The sequence below is a fragment of the Beta vulgaris genome, chromosome 7, assembly GCF_026745355.1.
Source record: "Beta vulgaris subsp. vulgaris cultivar EL10 chromosome 7, EL10.2, whole genome shotgun sequence".
NCBI classification, from domain to species: Eukaryota; Viridiplantae; Streptophyta; class Magnoliopsida; order Caryophyllales; family Amaranthaceae; genus Beta; species Beta vulgaris.
In genome coordinates, this window is record NC_079208.1 from 6,662,316 (window position 1) to 6,679,942 (window position 17,627).

At 35.5% G+C, this 17,627-nt stretch overlaps 2 protein-coding genes across 3 annotated transcripts in view; both read right to left on the reverse strand.

Moving 5' to 3' along the window:
• Positions 1 to 2,579: 2,579 nt before the first annotated feature.
• Positions 2,580 to 3,233, reverse strand: LOC125491733 (uncharacterized). The gene has a single exon (XM_048633826.1). The coding sequence runs from the start codon at positions 3,231 to 3,233 to the stop codon at positions 2,580 to 2,582; it is 654 nt and encodes a 217-aa protein (XP_048489783.1).
• A 6,212-nt stretch (positions 3,234 to 9,445) lies between these two features.
• Positions 9,446 to 17,627, reverse strand: part of LOC104898514 (amino acid transporter AVT1C) — a 79,190-nt gene continuing 71,008 nt past the window's right edge. For both annotated transcript variants that reach the window (XM_057396133.1, XM_057396134.1), the window contains exons 3-14: positions 17,283 to 17,474; positions 16,351 to 16,676; positions 15,501 to 15,715; positions 15,145 to 15,168; positions 14,338 to 14,518; positions 13,985 to 14,204; positions 13,713 to 13,848; positions 13,608 to 13,631; positions 12,864 to 13,005; positions 12,434 to 12,477; positions 10,232 to 10,294; positions 9,446 to 9,961 (exon numbers count right to left, since the gene is read on the reverse strand). In XM_057396133.1, coding sequence (XP_057252116.1) covers positions 9,866 to 9,961; positions 10,232 to 10,294; positions 12,434 to 12,477; positions 12,864 to 13,005; positions 13,608 to 13,631; positions 13,713 to 13,848; positions 13,985 to 14,204; positions 14,338 to 14,518; positions 15,145 to 15,168; positions 15,501 to 15,715; positions 16,351 to 16,676; positions 17,283 to 17,452 — 1,641 coding nt within the window. In that variant the 5' untranslated portion in view covers positions 17,453 to 17,474 and the 3' untranslated portion in view covers positions 9,446 to 9,865. The remainder of the gene's footprint in view (positions 9,962 to 10,231; positions 10,295 to 12,433; positions 12,478 to 12,863; positions 13,006 to 13,607; positions 13,632 to 13,712; positions 13,849 to 13,984; positions 14,205 to 14,337; positions 14,519 to 15,144; positions 15,169 to 15,500; positions 15,716 to 16,350; positions 16,677 to 17,282; positions 17,475 to 17,627) is intronic.

Genomic DNA, 17,627 nt, shown 5'->3' on the forward strand with positions numbered 1-17,627 from the left:
ACCAAAGAGAAATTTCTCTTGATCTCTTCGTGGACATCGAAAACTATGACATTGAGTCGAGGGTTCCGCAATGGGGTACCTGTAGCATCATGTGGAGCTACACCGCTAAGCACCAGGTCTTGACCTACAACATCCTCAATCCTAGGAAGCTAAAAGAGGATAGCCTCGAGACTTGCAATCTTTTAAGAAATCGCCTATTTTTTGGTTCAACTTCTCTAGCTACCCTAAAGTCAACATAATAAGCATCTTTAAAACTTCTAATTTTTGTTAGAGCCACACCTTGCCTAATTAAAAAGAGCTTTCACATTGCTCTTGACAACCCCTAACAGGCTAACACCAAGGAACATGAATTGGTCGCTTCCTTATACAGATTCAGTTTGACTTCACACGTTGTGATGTTCAATTGCAGAGAAATAAGCGACGCTTTGATTTTAGGATCAATATTACGAGCATATCATACTCTTCATAAATGGCAGATATGTTAACACAATGACACTTCATAGCATTCATATATATATGTCTCATAAGCTTTGCAAAATTCAGTTACTTTGAAAAGAGAATTACCATTCTTCTTCAATAAGGTCACATATTGAATAGCCACCATTAGGTGGTATAAGAAGAATACTCTATCCTATTACTCTATCCTTAAATCCAAGAAATCATCAAATTACTCTATCCTCCTCATCCAAGAAACTGATTGGTATAAGAAGATAGACCTAGACTAGGATCGTCCTCCATTCCCTTCAAATTAACCATTGAAATTAAACTATAAGTAACTTAAAGCCGTAAAAAACTTCTACTAGAAGAACAAACCAGAAACAAAAACAAAACAAACTTAATAAAACCTATACAGAGAACTCTTTAATCCCAATTCATCCCTTTTCATCACAACAAAGAACCAAAGTATTTTGCTACTCTAGGTCTTTTACTTCTCCTAGGCTCATCTACAACAGAGGAACTACTAGCATGCATGTCAACTAAACTACAACTCAAAGTCAAACCAGTAGGAATATCACTAGCTAGTAGGTAGAACAACATCATGCGTAGAACAAGTAGATAAATCAACAGCAGGAGAAGAACAAGAAGGCACAAATGCAATATCACCTTTTTTCAAAGGAAAAACGTGTTCAAAAAACTCACATCTTGTATCACAAATAGACCTATCACTCAAAGACATGAATCTATAAGCAGCATGAGCATAATAATAAAACAGCATCAAAAGTCTTGGTCCAATGTTTGACTTTTATAGTCAGGGCCCAACTTTAGTAGACACCCCACACCTCTAAGGAAACTCAAGTTCGGAGGATAACCCTTCCATAGCTCATAAGGGGTCTTATCTAACTTTTGTGAGTTCGGTTAAGAACATGACAAGCTGAAAGAACTGCTTCCCCCCACATTTCATCAGGCAACCTAGAACTTAAAAGCATAGCATTCATCATATTTTTGAAGGACCTATCAGTCCGTTCAGCTAGCTATACCATTTTGTTGAGGTACATAGGGAGCACTAAGTTCATGAATGATACCCAATTTCTCACAATGGTCATTCAAAGATAAGTTCTCATACTCTCTACCCCTATCAGACCTAACCCTCTTGATTTTCCTATCAAGTTGGTTTTCTACCTCGGCCTTATACTTTATAAAAGCTTTTTTCTTCCTCACTTGTGGCCTTAAGAAGGTATAACTTAGTGAACCTCGAGTAATCATCAACAAAGGAAATGTACCAGAATTTTCCTCCTCTACTTCTAGTGTTCTGAAGTCAGCTAAGTTCGTATGAACCAATTCTAGAAGTTGGGTGGTCCTTTGAGTCACTGTTTTGCAAGGTTTCTTAGTAAATTTTGCTTCAACACAAACTGGACACTTAGAAAACTCTGTTGAGGACAGATTAGGAATTAAAGCTAAGGTCCTTAGTCTCTTAATAGAAGCAACATTCACATGTCCTAATCTACCATGCCATAAATTTAAAGACTCGGCAATATAAGCAGAACCACAAACAGTTTTATTAATAGCAGGAACAGAAGAAGCAACATTTAAAATAAACAAACCCCCACTTAAATACCCTTTCCCCACAAATTCCCCACCACGAGTCATTACAACCTTGTCAGCCTCAAAAACAATTTTCAAACCAGCTTTGTTTAACAAGGCACCAGACACTAGGTTACGACATAGTAGGAACATACAAGACATTTGAAAGGGATGGAGAGGTTTTTCAAGAGGTAAGTTTTAGAGTGACCTTTCCTTGTCCAAGCACTCCAGCAGTTGTTGCATTGCCCATGTAGACGCACTCACCTTCTGTTGCATCCTGGAAATCATGGAGAAGCTCCTTATTTGAGCAGAAATACCTTGAAGCCCCGGTGTCCAACATCCAATCAGAACTATGCTCGATCAGGTTTGCTTCAACGGCCACAGCAGCAACAATATCATCAGATACAACAAGGTTAGCCTGAGGTGTTTCCTTTTGGACAGACCCTTGGCGTTGAGGAAATTGATAAGCCTTATGATCAGGCTTGCCGCATACATAGCTGAACAGTCCTCTTTTGAATCTTACCATTCGGTTTGTTGAATTTCCTTGCTTCTTACCTTTATTGAAGACCTTCACCTTTACCCTTAAACTTATCGGAACCTGATAAAGCAGCAACAGATTCCACCAGATTAGCTTTGGTAACATTAACCAGAACAGAGTCCTGATTATCCTTGATGCGGTTTGCCTCTTCAATTTTCATATGACTGATTAGTTCCTGAAGAGACATAAACTCTTTCCTATGCTTAAGATTGTTACAGAACTCCCTCCAGGAAGGAGGAAATTTTTCCAGCAATACATTAGCCTGAAAGACTTTGCAAATTTTCATGTCCTCATTCAAAACATCAGCGCACAGATTTTCGTAGACATGAACTTGGTCCATGACCAGTTTGTCATCAACCATCTGGAAAGCCAACCACTTTTCGACAACATATTTTTGTTTCCCAACATCATCGGCCCCATATTTTTTCTCAAGGGCCTTCCAAATCAGTTTAGATGACTTATACACCATGAATAGATCAAAAAGATTATTTGTCATCAGATTAATGAGATGGAAACGAACAGTTTTATTATCTTTTTCATATTTTAAAATTTGATCCTCATTCTGCTTAATAACAGTAGCAGAAGGAGAAGAAGATGAATCACCTGTAGCAGTAATAACAGCAGGATAATCCTTAAACAGAACATAATCGATGTCCAACTGTTCAAAGAACATTAATTAGCAGTTTTTGAGCCCAACGTTTATAATCATTTCCGTCAAAAGACTCAAGTTTGGACAAATGAGCGAGCCACGGAAAAGAATGTGTGTAACTCTATCCTATATCATTCTAATGTTAATAATATGGTTATTGAATTCTCTTATACATCATATATGTTCTTATAACATAAACATTTCCACGATCTTTTTAGGAAAACAACATAACAACCTATCATCTTCGTCATACCCTTTATAATTCTAATTATAGAATTTACTATCTAATATTGTAGATTTACCCATGGAAAGGTATGGTTTAGGGGGATACATGATAGAAAGAACACTTTTATGCTACAAAATAAAGCAAAATTCGTACTTCATTCTTGATGCGCTTTTTGAAGAGTGCCAGCAATTTGTTACTCAGCAGTGTTATATTTCATGTTTTGATGATGCCAAATACTTAGGTAGTAATATGATTTTATTTTTAGAAAATTATAAAACACCAAAAATAATGTAATGTTTATTTAATATATCTTGTAGAGAAATATCTTATAATTTAAGTCAATATATTATTTTTTAATACACTTTGAGTTTTATCATAAAGTATGTTTAATGATTTATTAACTAAAGAATATTTGTATCAATGCATGATTCTTATAGTTATTAGATATGTTGTTGTTGTTGTTGTTGTTGTTGTTGTTGTTGTTGTTGTTGTTGTTGTTGTTGTGGCTTGAAAAACAGTTAGAGCAAGCATGGCATAAAGATGTTGCGCAAAAATCAGTTGGAGCGAGTAATGCATAAAAGGAAGAACTACTTGCTTGAAACTCGCTAACTACATGAACCATTTGTTATGAATGTGCAACTAACTGTTGTGAGCTCCCTAATAATCTCGCAGCACTCCCACACTAGCGGATAGCAGTGGTGGAATTTTATAGCCGTTGCAAAAATAGTGGAAGTGGAGCAAAAATCGAGCCATGATCTTCCCTCTATTACAAGTGTGCATCATGGAGAAAGTGGAGCTTCATAAGCGCATGAGAAGGGGAATTGGAGAAGCTATAAAAGGGAGAAATTATTTGAAGAAAAGATAGAACTTTCGAGCACAAAGATAATCATTAATTTGGGAAAGTTTTTTCCTGTATTTTTCTTCTACATTTCCTTGTTATACCTTAAGTATTTGGGTGAGAGAAAAATCTGAGAATATCCTTGAGAAAAATAAATAGAGAAAAGAGAAGACTTCGAGTGAAGTCAAAGTGAGTGTCATCAGTTCAGGGGGAACTATGTTGTAACAGCCGGTAAATAATAAAAGATTAGTATATGATTAAATAACTTAAATCGTGAAATTTAAATGTGATCGTACGTAGATGATACGTATGATAAGCTGTGTGTAAAAATAATTTGTGCTTGTGTGTAATTAGTACTTAGAAAGAATTATATAATGATAATGATATTACTAAGTTACATGGGAACATTTAGTATCGATATATTATTTTAAGCAGTTGAGATGTGGAAATTGAGGACTAGTGGAAGATAGAAATCATGTTCAACTATTAGGCAAATTGGTGGTTGTGCATAATAGAATGGACTTTGGAGTTCTTTAATATATATGGGCTAAGATAAATTAAGGAGTATATGTTATGGATGTTTTTGAGTAAAATAATCATCTTTGGGAAAGTTAGATCACTAATAGGCAATTTAATATAAAAATTAGGCTTAGGATATTACAAAAGAAGAACATAAATTCCTGCAGAGGATCAAGTAGGAACAAAGACCTCATTTGGCTTATTGAAGAAGAGATCACGAGATATAAAATATACCCAGACTTAGTTCACATGCATACCAACACCTCATAAAAATTTCAGCACATTATCACAACAAAATCTTGCTGCCCAGAACTCACCATTCTTCTTCCTCTCACTCGCCAGCTCCTGCGAGATTGCAGAGCTTGGTTTCTTCCTTCGTTTTCTTCCATTTTCCTCTATAAAACATTGCATGCAAAGCTTGATTCATGTTCTATACATATAGGAGCATATTGGGAAGCAAAAAGATTACCATTTAGTGGCCAAGAAGTTCAAGAAAAAGAACCATCTTCTTCAACCAGAAAAACAGTAGGTATGTTGATTTGTTTGGGTAAATTGAAGTACTTTCCTTAAGTCAATCCTTATGAATTTTTGTGTGGATATTTCAGGTGTTTAAGTATTCCAAAGAAGTAAAAATCTCGTCCAAAGGAGAAGGAGAAGTCGGATTATTGCTGTTAGAAGTGAAGGTACACATAAAACAACTCCATTTGGAAACCTAGTTTATACAAAATTTGGTAAAATTATTGAGAACGATTTTAAGGAGGATTTTCTTGGTTTTAGGTGACTAATACCTACTGTATATTAGTCTTAGATAAGGATTAACCATTGCATGTTCATAAATCAAGTGAAAAATTAGTTCTTTCACTACATTAGAACTAGTTATGTGATTTTTGATGTTTTTCATGAATTTTGTGTGTGATTGGAATTTGAAGTATTTTGGAATGAGTTGGTTGATGAAACAGTAGGTTAAGTGATGTTAAGAGGTTTCATGTGTAGGTATTTATGATTAAAAAGTACATCTTATTTGATAATTGATTTTTACATTAAAAGGGTGACTAAACTACCTTGATTTCAATGTTTTTATAAGATTATGTTTAGTAAATGATAAGTTGAAGTTTTGAGGAAATATACCAAAGGTTCTTATCACTAAGCTACTGTATTTTAGATTGAACTTGTTTAAAGGTTTCTCTTATTCAATGACACACCAAAGTACGAGTATTACACTTTAAAAACCGCAGTTTTAGAAACAAACGTATGTTAGTTTTCGTTTGAGAATTTGGATAAATAATTTTCTTTACAATTGAGGAAATTTTCAGTAGGTTTAAGGTTGAAGAACTCCTATTATAAATTTTTAATGTTCAAATTGGAATTCAAGCTAAGTACATCTCTGTTTCCGGAATTTAAAAACATCCTTTTACTTAAGATAACTCAAGTTCTTTACTAGATGGATTGTATGATCAAGTCTTGATTTTGATAAGTCTTGTTGCACCTCAAAGTATCATTTAACTAATGTCATAACCACCTTCACTCATTCCTATTGAAGTAACAAATAGTTTTCTTTCAATCACATAATTGGTGACTGTTTCGAAATTGTGATAAATAGTTTTGAATTCTTTTTGCGTAAAGAAGAGGAATGTGTGTATATGTGTGAGGACATGTCCTATAAAAGCTTGCAAGCAGTAAATAGTAGGAGTTTAACTCCGAATTGTGTGGAGGTTTGCATCCGATGCACCTCACTGTGTGATATCTTCTTCTTACGCATAACTAGAAACCGTTTTGACTTTGTGTGTGTATTGAGAAGTTTGGGATTATCTTTTAAACATTGAATTGTGGAAATTCATGATAAGATGGTGTTTTCCAAAACATGGATTATGCAAAGTAAATTTGGATTGTGAATACATTTTATTTTCAGCCACCATAATTAGTTTTGGGTTGATATGTGTACCAGCGTAAGCTGATTTTTGTTTTATGAACCTGTCCGGTGGGGGCAGACTTTTGTGCAGGGAAAAGCAAGCTCAGGTAGTCAGGTGGAAGGGCTGTAGTGAAGTCATGTCTCAACTATCATAGCAGATGCAAGCTTGAACATGATCTTATTTTGAGACTTACTTCTGTTTGTGAATACTGTTTGATTTATGTTAAAATCTTATTTTGGGTTTGTAATAACTAACCTAATTTCATGAGATTTGAATGTGAATGTTTAAATTAAGTGTAGCTCGTAGAGTCAATTCAGCCATATTAATGGGTTGACTCCAGCAGGTGACAGCCTCCGTAACGTTTGATTATGATTTTGCTTCCATTATTGCTAGAAAGTATAGTTTTTAATTAATATTTAACATAAGCAAGGATGGGGGCTGTTACATATGTGGCTGAGAACAAGTTCCTAGAGGAACAAAGAAGGTCCTTAATAGCTTGTAAAGAGAGATTCTTTTGGCCTATTATAGCAAAGAAAGTTGAGTTAAAATTCCTTGGAGTTAAGGTTTTTCTTCCTATGGGCCTAGGAAGTTTTCCTTGTAAAATCTTGTGTGCCTTTTCTCTTTAATTTTAAGTTACATTCATTCGGCATTTTAAATTCAAAGAATTTCCCTCAACTACAATTCACCCCCCCCCCCCCTCTTGTAGTTGGTTTAGTGTTCATACTAAAACAACAAGTAGGAACATAACGTACAACTAAATCACCATGAGCAACACACTCCCAAACAAAATGATAATCAATCTTGATTTTCCTGCTCGATCATGCTGAATTGGGTTCACAACAATATAAGAAGCATAAACATATCACAAAACAACTTGACAGGGACGCAGATGATGAGTCCCAACTCAACTAACAAGGAAAGAATCGAGAGATTGTCATGTATTGTGTATGCAACAACACGATACTCTGCTTCAGGAGAAGACTTGAAGATATATAGTGAGTTGCATTTTAGAGCGCCAGGACATGAGTATCGTGATATCTCCAAGTATTCCATCGAATTGGTTCGAGTGAAATCGTTCTTCGATTGTAATTCAAATGCATATTCTCTTCGCCATTGATATATTTCAAATTAATTAGTTCCCCTTTTCTAGTTGTAGTTATTTCTTAGCTCCTAATTAATTTACCATTCTTTAAAAAAATTATAATCTAAAATGGGAATTCTTTTAGGTATTGGTTATAAGGATTTTTCACCAGTTACCCCTGAATTTTACAATAATACACCGGGTGCCCTCGTAGTTTCAAAAGTGCACAAGGTGACCCTGAGATTTTGGAAATAAAAGACTTGATCATCCTAATGTCAAGTTATCCGTTAACTATCATATTTAAAAAAAATAAAAACCATTGAAATCAACCTAATTAACTGAAATAACCTCTAATTAACCTAATTAATGTTAATTAAATTCTAATTAACTCTAATTAAACCTTTATTAATAGCTAAATAAATCCTCACCCCACCCCACCCCACCCCACCCTTTTTAAGGCGCACTTGGTGGCATCCTTTTATAGAAAAGTCGTTTTGAAGGTTAAAAATACCGTTTAATATCATCTTGAAATATGTGCCCAAAAAATTCAAGTATTGGTACTCATTTCGACTGGCTTCTCAAAATTTGCACCTATTAAAAATGCTTGGTGCATCCAATTTTTCAAAAAAATATCATTTTGAAGGTCAAAAGTGTTGTTTAAGATAGCACCGAAACTTTGCCCAAAAATTAACATCTTGGTACTCACTTTGATTAGCTTCTTGAAATTCACGCCCATAGAGAGTGTTCGATGTTGTTCGTTTTTAAAAGAAAAAGACATTTTAAAGGTCAGAATCACACGTTTGAGATCCTCTTAAAATATGTACCAAAATTGACATATTGTTAAATTTGAAATACTTCAGTTTGAGACAATTTTATTCTATACAGTTTAATATTGTTTATTCAGTTTGATTCGGTTTGGTTTAAAATAGTTTTATTTAGTTTTATACGATTCAGTTGAAAATAGTTTGAAACAGTTTTTCAGTTAAACACGGTTTTATTCAGTTTGATTCAGTTCAGTTAAAACAGTTTGAAACAGTTTTCAGTTACATTCGGTTCATTTTCAGTTCAGTTTAAACTGGTTTTCCGTGCAGTTAATTTCAGTTTAGTTTGTTTTTGATTGAGTTTCAATTCAGTTATCAGTTTACTTTAATCTGATTGACTTTAGTTAGTCAATAGTTTGCAGTTTAACCATCGGTTTTCAACTCAACTGATAGCTAACAAGGAACATGAATTATTAAAAAGGCTTGTATAGATCAAGATGGCGGCGGGTATGGATGTTTGGCCTTGTATATTTATTTTATTGATGATTAGTCTGACAATACATTTTTATTCAGAGTTTGACAAGTCTTCATTGGGCTATACTTATATCAAATCCCGGTTAATGAGGGTTAAGTTGGAATTTTTTTAGTATTTAAAATTCAAAGTTTTCGAGCCGAGCCTCAAGCCAAGCTTGGCTTTGATTTTTTCGAGCTCGAGCCAACCTTAATTTTCGAGCTCGAGCTGAGCTCGACCTCAACTATTCTCAAGCTGAGCCGAGTTCGGACATATTCGGTCTCGGTTTGGCTCGTTAACACCCCTAGAAGAGAACATAACGAAATTTTTTTCCTCACAAAGTTCCACAAGTTAAAAGTAACTCAGAAAATCCAAAAATGAGACAATAAATTGAGAAATGAAACAGTACATTAAGAAACAGAAAAAGAAGTACAGAATAGAGCAAAACATATCAGACAAATTCAGAAGAAGAATATTACAAAATCGAAAGTTTCTGGCTTAAAAGACTAGGGCCTAATGCCAGTAAGAAAAGTCAGTAGCACTACACAGTATACAAAATCATTCCCGCTGCTGCATCCATAGACTTTATAACTATGAACGAACAGTCAAATCGATTTTATGTAAAGAAAACGTTACATTGGACGGAATGCAACAAGTACATGTATATAGAAGTGTCACCCTTGATCACGAAAACTGGCAAACAAGCAAAAAGGGTCTCCGGCTTGGGTGAAGAGACATTATCAATATTGATTGACTGTCCATGTAACCAGTATGATGTGAAACCTTTACTATACTAAGGTTTTGAAGAGATCACATCAGATTCTCGATAATTTGAGATACAGCAGAATATGTTCCGAATGCAGACGAGATGACACCAACAGTGATGGTCAAAACACAAGCTGAAACCTGAACACAAGAAAATGTAGGAGTTAAAAGCAAAGAAAAAATCATGCAATGTTTTCATACAAAGAACTATATCTTCGAAAAACTATGTACAATATGAAAAATCGAACTTATTAATAGAATTCAGCTGTGTTTTCTTCACCTTTGAAAAAATCTCATGATATAGTCACTTTGAAGAAAAAGTGAGTGAGAGAGGAGCCGAGCAGTTAACATCAAAATTTGTACTTACTCTTCACATGAAATTTAATCATCAATTGAAATAAATTCTTATACCTGAAGATAAGTCACCTTCTCCCGCAAGATGCTCAGGTAGCAAGCACAAGGCAATATTAAAGTCTGCCACAATTATATCCAAGTCAATTATCAGGTCACAGATATAAGAATTAATTTAACTTGTGTGATGCATAATGCATCCTGCTACATTTTACTATAAATGATTAGTTATTTGACAACCTTTTGGATTTCTAGATTTAGTTTAACGATGTTCTAGACAAAACTAACTGCATATTTACTAACTAATGACGCCAGGATGATGTGACAAACTACTCTGATTGTTGATTATGGTGTTTGCTACAGATAGTCAGAAAGGACAACAATTAGTTTGAAAGCTCTGCATGCTAAATAGAAATAGATTGTGGTTTTGGTTTATCATGATGCTTAACTCTCATACTAGTGTGGTGCTAAACTAATTTTATAAGGTAAAGCCTGAGGAGAGGCAATAAAATCCTATTCCGCCTTCACTCCCCTCCTCCACCCCATCCCGTGCACCATCCATGCCTCCATGGCATTCCATGCCCATGCTGCCTTCACGAGTTCCTCCATCCTCTCTAGCAGAACCTCATTCCAAGTTGCAGGCTGGCGATCAAATTGCTGAAATTAGTTAGATATTCAATTTCATGCAGTGAAATCCTTTTCTTACCGTTCTCGGAAAAAACAGGCTTGATGTAGGGAGACCCCTATTACTCTTGACCCTTTGTTACATGGAAGGAGTCGATGGATCACCAACAACTTGCAAAGTTTCTTTGTTGATAGGTGGTGAGGAAAAGTGTGGCTGTGCTTGTAGTTTTGAAATCACCAACAGAGCCATGGTTTAGTAATGAAGTCCACAGCATGTCTACAGATTTCTAAAGCCCTATCAATACCTCTCCAAACTCAGGCAATAGTCAATACTCCCATTGTAACCTTACCAGACATCAAGTCACACAAAAATCAGCGTTTAAGATGATATCTGCATATAATCTACCTAGGTTATCTAACCTTGAGGTACTCTTAATGAAGTACGACATTTTCTATTAGGCCCACAAGCAACATATACCTAGTTTTTTATCCTATATAAATGACATATGACATCATGATATACCACGGATGCCGCCAACTTGCAGCATTGCATCCACACTTATCAGTCTGCTCTGCTCTCTCCTCAAACACTGGCAGCACCGTATAGCATGGTGTTAGCATAGGCTCAATTTGGTAAGGAAATGGATGCTGTGATTTTAAAATTGAAGAGTAAGAATTATATACCAGCTACTTACGGTTGTGATCCAATGGCCAAGATACTTGATCCATGTAAGTATGACTGCATGATTGCAGTTCCGGATACTTGTGTTCTGATGTTCTAAGTCTAGGTTTCACGCGGTTGAGCAGGCAACCTGCCAAGTCCTGCCACATCCCCAACCCCGAAGAACAGAAAGATATAGGTAGATGACAGATGCATTCACCTGTCAGACAGGAAGTCCTGTATCCTTTATCGCAACAAGAAAACTGTAGCTAGTGGTCCCCTTATCTCAGCTCAAACTACTGTAGTGGTAATCACTATTTCTCCTTACCATTTTTTTTTTTTTTGTGGTCATGTAGTGACCCGTGACTACTTCAGGGACTGATATATGATTCACAATATCAGAGTAGATTCAACACCCAACGTCAACAAGTGCATGTCCTGTCCATCTCAGTTGCATCAACTGCAGAAGTTGATGATAAGAGATAGGCAAAAGTATGCAAGAAGGCAAGAACACGCGATGAGTTCAATGGCTCAAACAAGGGATAAGAGACTGAAAGTCCGACAGCTTGACCATAACATCTAACAACGATTTCTTAATTTGCTTTTAGTTCTCCATGTTCTTCTCCTAGAAATTACTATTTAGTCGATACTTCTTTTTTCTTGTCGTCCTCCTCCCTTCCACCCCATTGTCTTGTATATGTGACTAATGTGAGTGTGCGTGTGGAGAAATTTATCAAGGTTCAGGCCATAATTTAGCTCCTTCAGACTTTGGCATCAAGCTTAGTGACCATGCTGTTAATGGTTTTCAAAAAAAGACTTACACTCTGCACTTAAACACTCTTGTGTCTTGGAAACTTCAAGCCAAAAGTAGAAATTTTTAAGATGTTCTTTTCTAAGGTTATCGTAAACAAGTGCCCTTCTAACGAAAGTATAAGATAAAAACAAAGATACAAAGAGAGACATGAAGGAGGACTTACAACGAGCATTGTAAGTAATGATCCAATCAATGCCATTACTAGACCTGCAAACATTGTAAGAAGTGCGTATAAGTGTGGACTGTGGAGGTAAAAGTTGTCCAGCAAATCAGTGCTTCAATCACCAGGTTTCACAACAACAAAAACTGCCTTAATATTGTACTCCCTCTGTCCACAAATAATTGTCATGTTTCACTTTTGTGGGTCAAAACTTATCTTTGACCGTAAATTCATCCGCATAAACATCAAAAAGTGAACAATTAGCTCTTACTAGATGTATCTCAATGTATAATTTTAATACACTAGAGCTTGATATTTTTTACAAATATGTTGTTAGCGATCTCAATGGTCAGACAATATGTTATTCATGGATGGAGGGGAGTACAATTCCAAAGAGTGCACAAGATCATCAGCTTCAATTAATATAGCTTACCAAAAAATGGAATACTGAGACCAACGAATAGAGTTGATATCACTAGAGCTGTTCTGATGAGAATCGGGTACATGTGAGATTTGAGATGGCGGGTCGGTATCAATTCCTCAAGGGACATGGCCACAGGCGATATGGTCAAAGCATATGTAGTTATAATTAAGGAAAATTGGATGCTAAAGTTTTTCATCTACAAGATAAAATGCTTGAGAAATCCACAGATATCCAATAAAATGAAAAAAAGTAGTGTGGTAAAACTATAAGTTCATTAACGAAATTTTATATATATTCTAAATGTAATGCCAACATTGAACAAATCTAGAGCAATCTGAAAATGACTATATCATGAGATTATCAACTATGGCCCCATTCTTTTGGACTGAGAGAAACTTAACTAAACTGAATTGAAATGAACTGAGAGAAACTGAATTGCCAAGAGAGAAACTGAGCTAAATTGAAATTAACTCAAGTGAAGTGAAAATAAGTCCAAAGAACAGGGCCTAAATTGAAGTTAGGTTTAAATTCAGAAAATGACTAATAATTTTACTTAGACAAATGCGCTTTTTTGGTATTAGTATTGGGATAATTGTACTGAACTCAAGAAGACACCAAAGAAATAGCAGAAATGACTCAAACTCTTATCATATCTACTACCTCCCATTTCATCTCAATTTAGAGCTAAACATAAGAGATGCTTCTTCTAGCTGCAATAAATGGGCATAATTTTAACCATATTCAATGTAAAGGATATTTTGTAAATGGGTTGACCACCTGCAATCATAATTGAGAACCAAGGTCAGGTTCTTGTCAACAAAGAAGAGAGAGAGAGAGAAGATTTCTTAGACTCCATACCGTTGTCCAGACAGCCAACTTGGATGCAATCAAATTTTGGGGCATGTTAAGTGTGAACTGTGATTGGGTTGATTCGCCAAACATTAGATATCCGAGGACAGCAGCCCCAGCACACATGAACGTACAGATAGCAAAGCTGTGCACAGAAACATTAGAGGCAACATCATATATTTATATATATATGTCACATATAGTTAAGCACAAAAGAACGTCTTCAGACGCAATAAAACAAGCAGCATTATGTAAGAAAAGGATCAGTACATAAACGTTACCTAGTGAGAAGAACAGCTGGATATTGGCTTCGGTTTGCCATTGAAGTATATATGTTGGGGTAGACAGCATGTCCCGAATAGCAATAGCCATAAAGACCAATTGCGACTGGTAGGGTTGACAAATTTAACGTTGTTCCTTTACCAACAAAACCAACTTGATCGACTAAGCCAACCCAAAATAAACATAAGACTACCAATATTGATGCAATTACTCCACCAACTGAAAACAAAGGAATAGCAAAATAAGTGTCATAATAGAGAGAAATGGGACAGATGCAGACTTTCCACATATAAGTATTATATATGCACAAAGTTTAGACATCACTCGAGAAAGGCATGCAGCACTTCCGTACCAGATATGTAGCTCAGAATGCTCAGATCACGCAGCCAACAAGTAGGAAGTACAGCAAGGGTGGCTGCTAATGCAAACAGGTGGTGGGAACCCAACTCGTAACCAAGAAGTGTCAAATGAGCATTTGGGAACAACGATGATAAATTATCACTCTCGAGTATTATATACTCCACGCAACATGCCTGTAGGAAGAAAACAAATAAATCAATGAGGAAATCTAAAGGAGGAAAAGATAACAGACATTATCATGAGCTTCTTAGTATCATATATTTGCACTTCAGGAGACTAACACTTTGTCTGGACTGATGTTTATGGACTGAACCTTTTCTTACATAAAGCATTATATTTGGGACGGATGATGTTTGTTAGAGGAAAAGCAGATCCTCCCCTTCCTTCCCCCAATTCCTTATCCAAACAAAGGAACTTGTTCCCCTCCTTTTCCCTTCCCTTTCTCTCCATTTCCTCCATTCCAAAAAAAGTGTAAAAGCATATAGATCAACTATTTGCTTGCAAGTGTCATAACATCACTATTTTCGCTTATGTAAGAAAAGGGTCAGTCCTAAGGGTGTTTTCTCTTCACCTTATTTTTGCTGAATTTACAACTTCTTGAAACTTATTAGAGTTAGACCTTTATTGTAACTCTCAACTTATCTTAACTAATTGGCAATTATTGGAACCAATCAGAACTGACCTGACCTAAAAAAATTTAAGTTCAGAGAAGGCACCCTATGCTGGATCACTAGAACTTATAGATCGTGACAGTTAAAGAACCAACACTGTAAAATACAGCATTTAAATCTTTACTTACATATAATTCCACGTACAGAATGATCTGCAGAAAAGAAATAAAACAAAAACAAGGGTCAGCTACAAAACATCATTAAATGGTCCATATAGGCATATATGCATTTTTTGTATACATTTAATTTTCAGCATTGACCTTTGAAATGAACACATAAGGGATGCAACTAACAAAATGTGTCGGCCCCTGCTATTTGGCAGCTGAAGCAATAAATTAAGCAAACATTTAATTTCTAAGTTTAAAATCTATGCAAAGGTTTTATGAATCATCTCACTTCTGAGTTCTGAATTAGTATTCTCACAAATATCTTTTGCGGCATGATAAGTTAGATGAAGAAAATGAGAATTAAACAAAAGACATACCGAGATGGCAATTCTTCCTAATTTGCCAAATGCAGCTTGACCAATATCCGGGTATGTTTCCAACCCTGGAGCACTGTCCAAGCAATAACGTAAAAGAAGTCCAGTGTAGAAAGAGAGAACAGCAAACATAAGCAGTATTGCAAGGCTAAGCCATCCTCCCTCCTTAACAGCATAAGGGGCAGAAAGTATTCCAACTCCGCACAAAACATTAATGCCTGTTAAACATCAGCATTACAATCTTTACTCTTATGTTGCAACAGTGATTATCAACAAGTTGTTTAAGCCACTTCCTATTAGGGGATGTCAGATCTTATTTACTAAAAAAAATGCAATCTGGTTACGTAGTACATGAATAAAAGAAAATCAAATTACTCTTTCTAGCATAAATCCAAATTGAACTTAGGTACATGCTCACAATCATCAATAAGCTGCACTGTATTTAACTTGCAACTAAATTTGTCTCTCTTTTCTTAAACTTTCTTCATAATAGCATACCTCATATCAATCATGTTTCTGTATTTTTGATTTACTCATAGGTAAGTAGATAAGGGTGTGCTCTCTTCAACTTATTTATGCATAACTTGTCAATATATGAATTTAACTTATTTGAACTTATTGGAACTTGTCTAAACTTATTACTGAGATCTGAAACTATTTATCTAAGGATATGAGAACGCACCCTAATTACTCAGCCAAAACCATTGGACATTATCTATCATACGTAAATCTCTATTGATAAGTTGACAACAATGGAGTTGCAAGTTGACACTTCACCAAGAAGCTTGCATGGAGAATTGAATGAGTATTCAAAACGGAAGAATATAGGAGATATGATAATTAGCCAACTAACCATTTAACAAAGCTTGCCCAAATGTGCTTCCCTGTGAAATTGGAAATTCATGTGAGATTCTAGATGGTTTGTGCTCAGAATCTCCCTTCTTTAAAATAGAGGACCTCCTTGCAGGAACAGGAGGAAGTAGAGTGTACGAGCTACGCCTTTGTTGTTGTTGTTCCACATCTGTTGGTGCCGTTGGTAAGAGGGGTTTTGTAATTTCAGCAGTGTGCCTCTGAGTTAATGACGAGGATAAAAAGGAACTACCAAACCTTGACAAAGAAGAATTGCCCAAAAATCCAACATTTGGAGATGGCACACTACTATACAAATCAATGGATTGCCTGAAATATAAAAGATTCAATAGAATGAAGCATAAATAAGGAATGATACTTCAGAACGCAATTATTTCCTACAATTAGGCCCTGATCACTTCAACTTTAACGAGACAAACAACATTTAGCAAAAATAAGTTCTAATCAATAAAAATCAGTTTAAATCAGTAAATTAACAATCCGCAAAAACCAGTCTTAATCAGGTAAAATCAATTCTAATCAGCAAAAACAGGTTTCAATCAGTAAAAACAGTTTCAATGCAGTATTCTCTCTGGACTTTATTAGTTTACCCATTTCTTTGGGGCACATTTGCCGAGAAACTAATTTGAACCTTAATATCTCTAATTTTCGATAAGCAACAATTACAAAAAGTTGATATTTGGATAGCACACATGGAGACGAATCCAAAAAGATCTCACATGACTATATTTTTCTTAAATACAAATTACAAGATATAGTCATGTATGTGAATAGTGTCAAAACAGGTAAACTAATAAAGACCGGAGGGAGTATATCGATATCAGGTGAAGTGAACGGGGCCTTATGTCTACACGAAAATGTGGACATATGCAAAAACACTACAAATTAGTACCAAAGAGAGAAGCCAAGGAGTACCTATAACTTTGAGGCCAAGCATTACTATATGAATTAGGTTTGCTCTCCTGACGCATTGCCATTGATGAATGTGAAGAGTCTGAATCATCTCCATCTCTGTTCCACTTCTCTTCATCCTCATCCTCACTTTCAATGTAATTAAAACTTTCATTCGAGGCCGAATTCTTCATCCTTCCCTCCCTACTCCAACACCTTCACAAATCAAACAAACTCAGGTGTCCTCAAAAACTAAACATGCGTATCCAAGATTCAGAATTCAGAAGTATATGGAAAAAAAAAAACCATTCAAATCTTCATATCATAAATTCTACTATAATATATCATCCTGCAGAATATTTTGCGTAC

Excerpts from the sequence above, each read along its gene's own strand:
- LOC125491733 (XM_048633826.1), bottom strand. The coding sequence starts at position 3,233 with ATGTTCTTTGAACAGTTGGACATCGATTATGTTCTGTTTAAGGATTAT.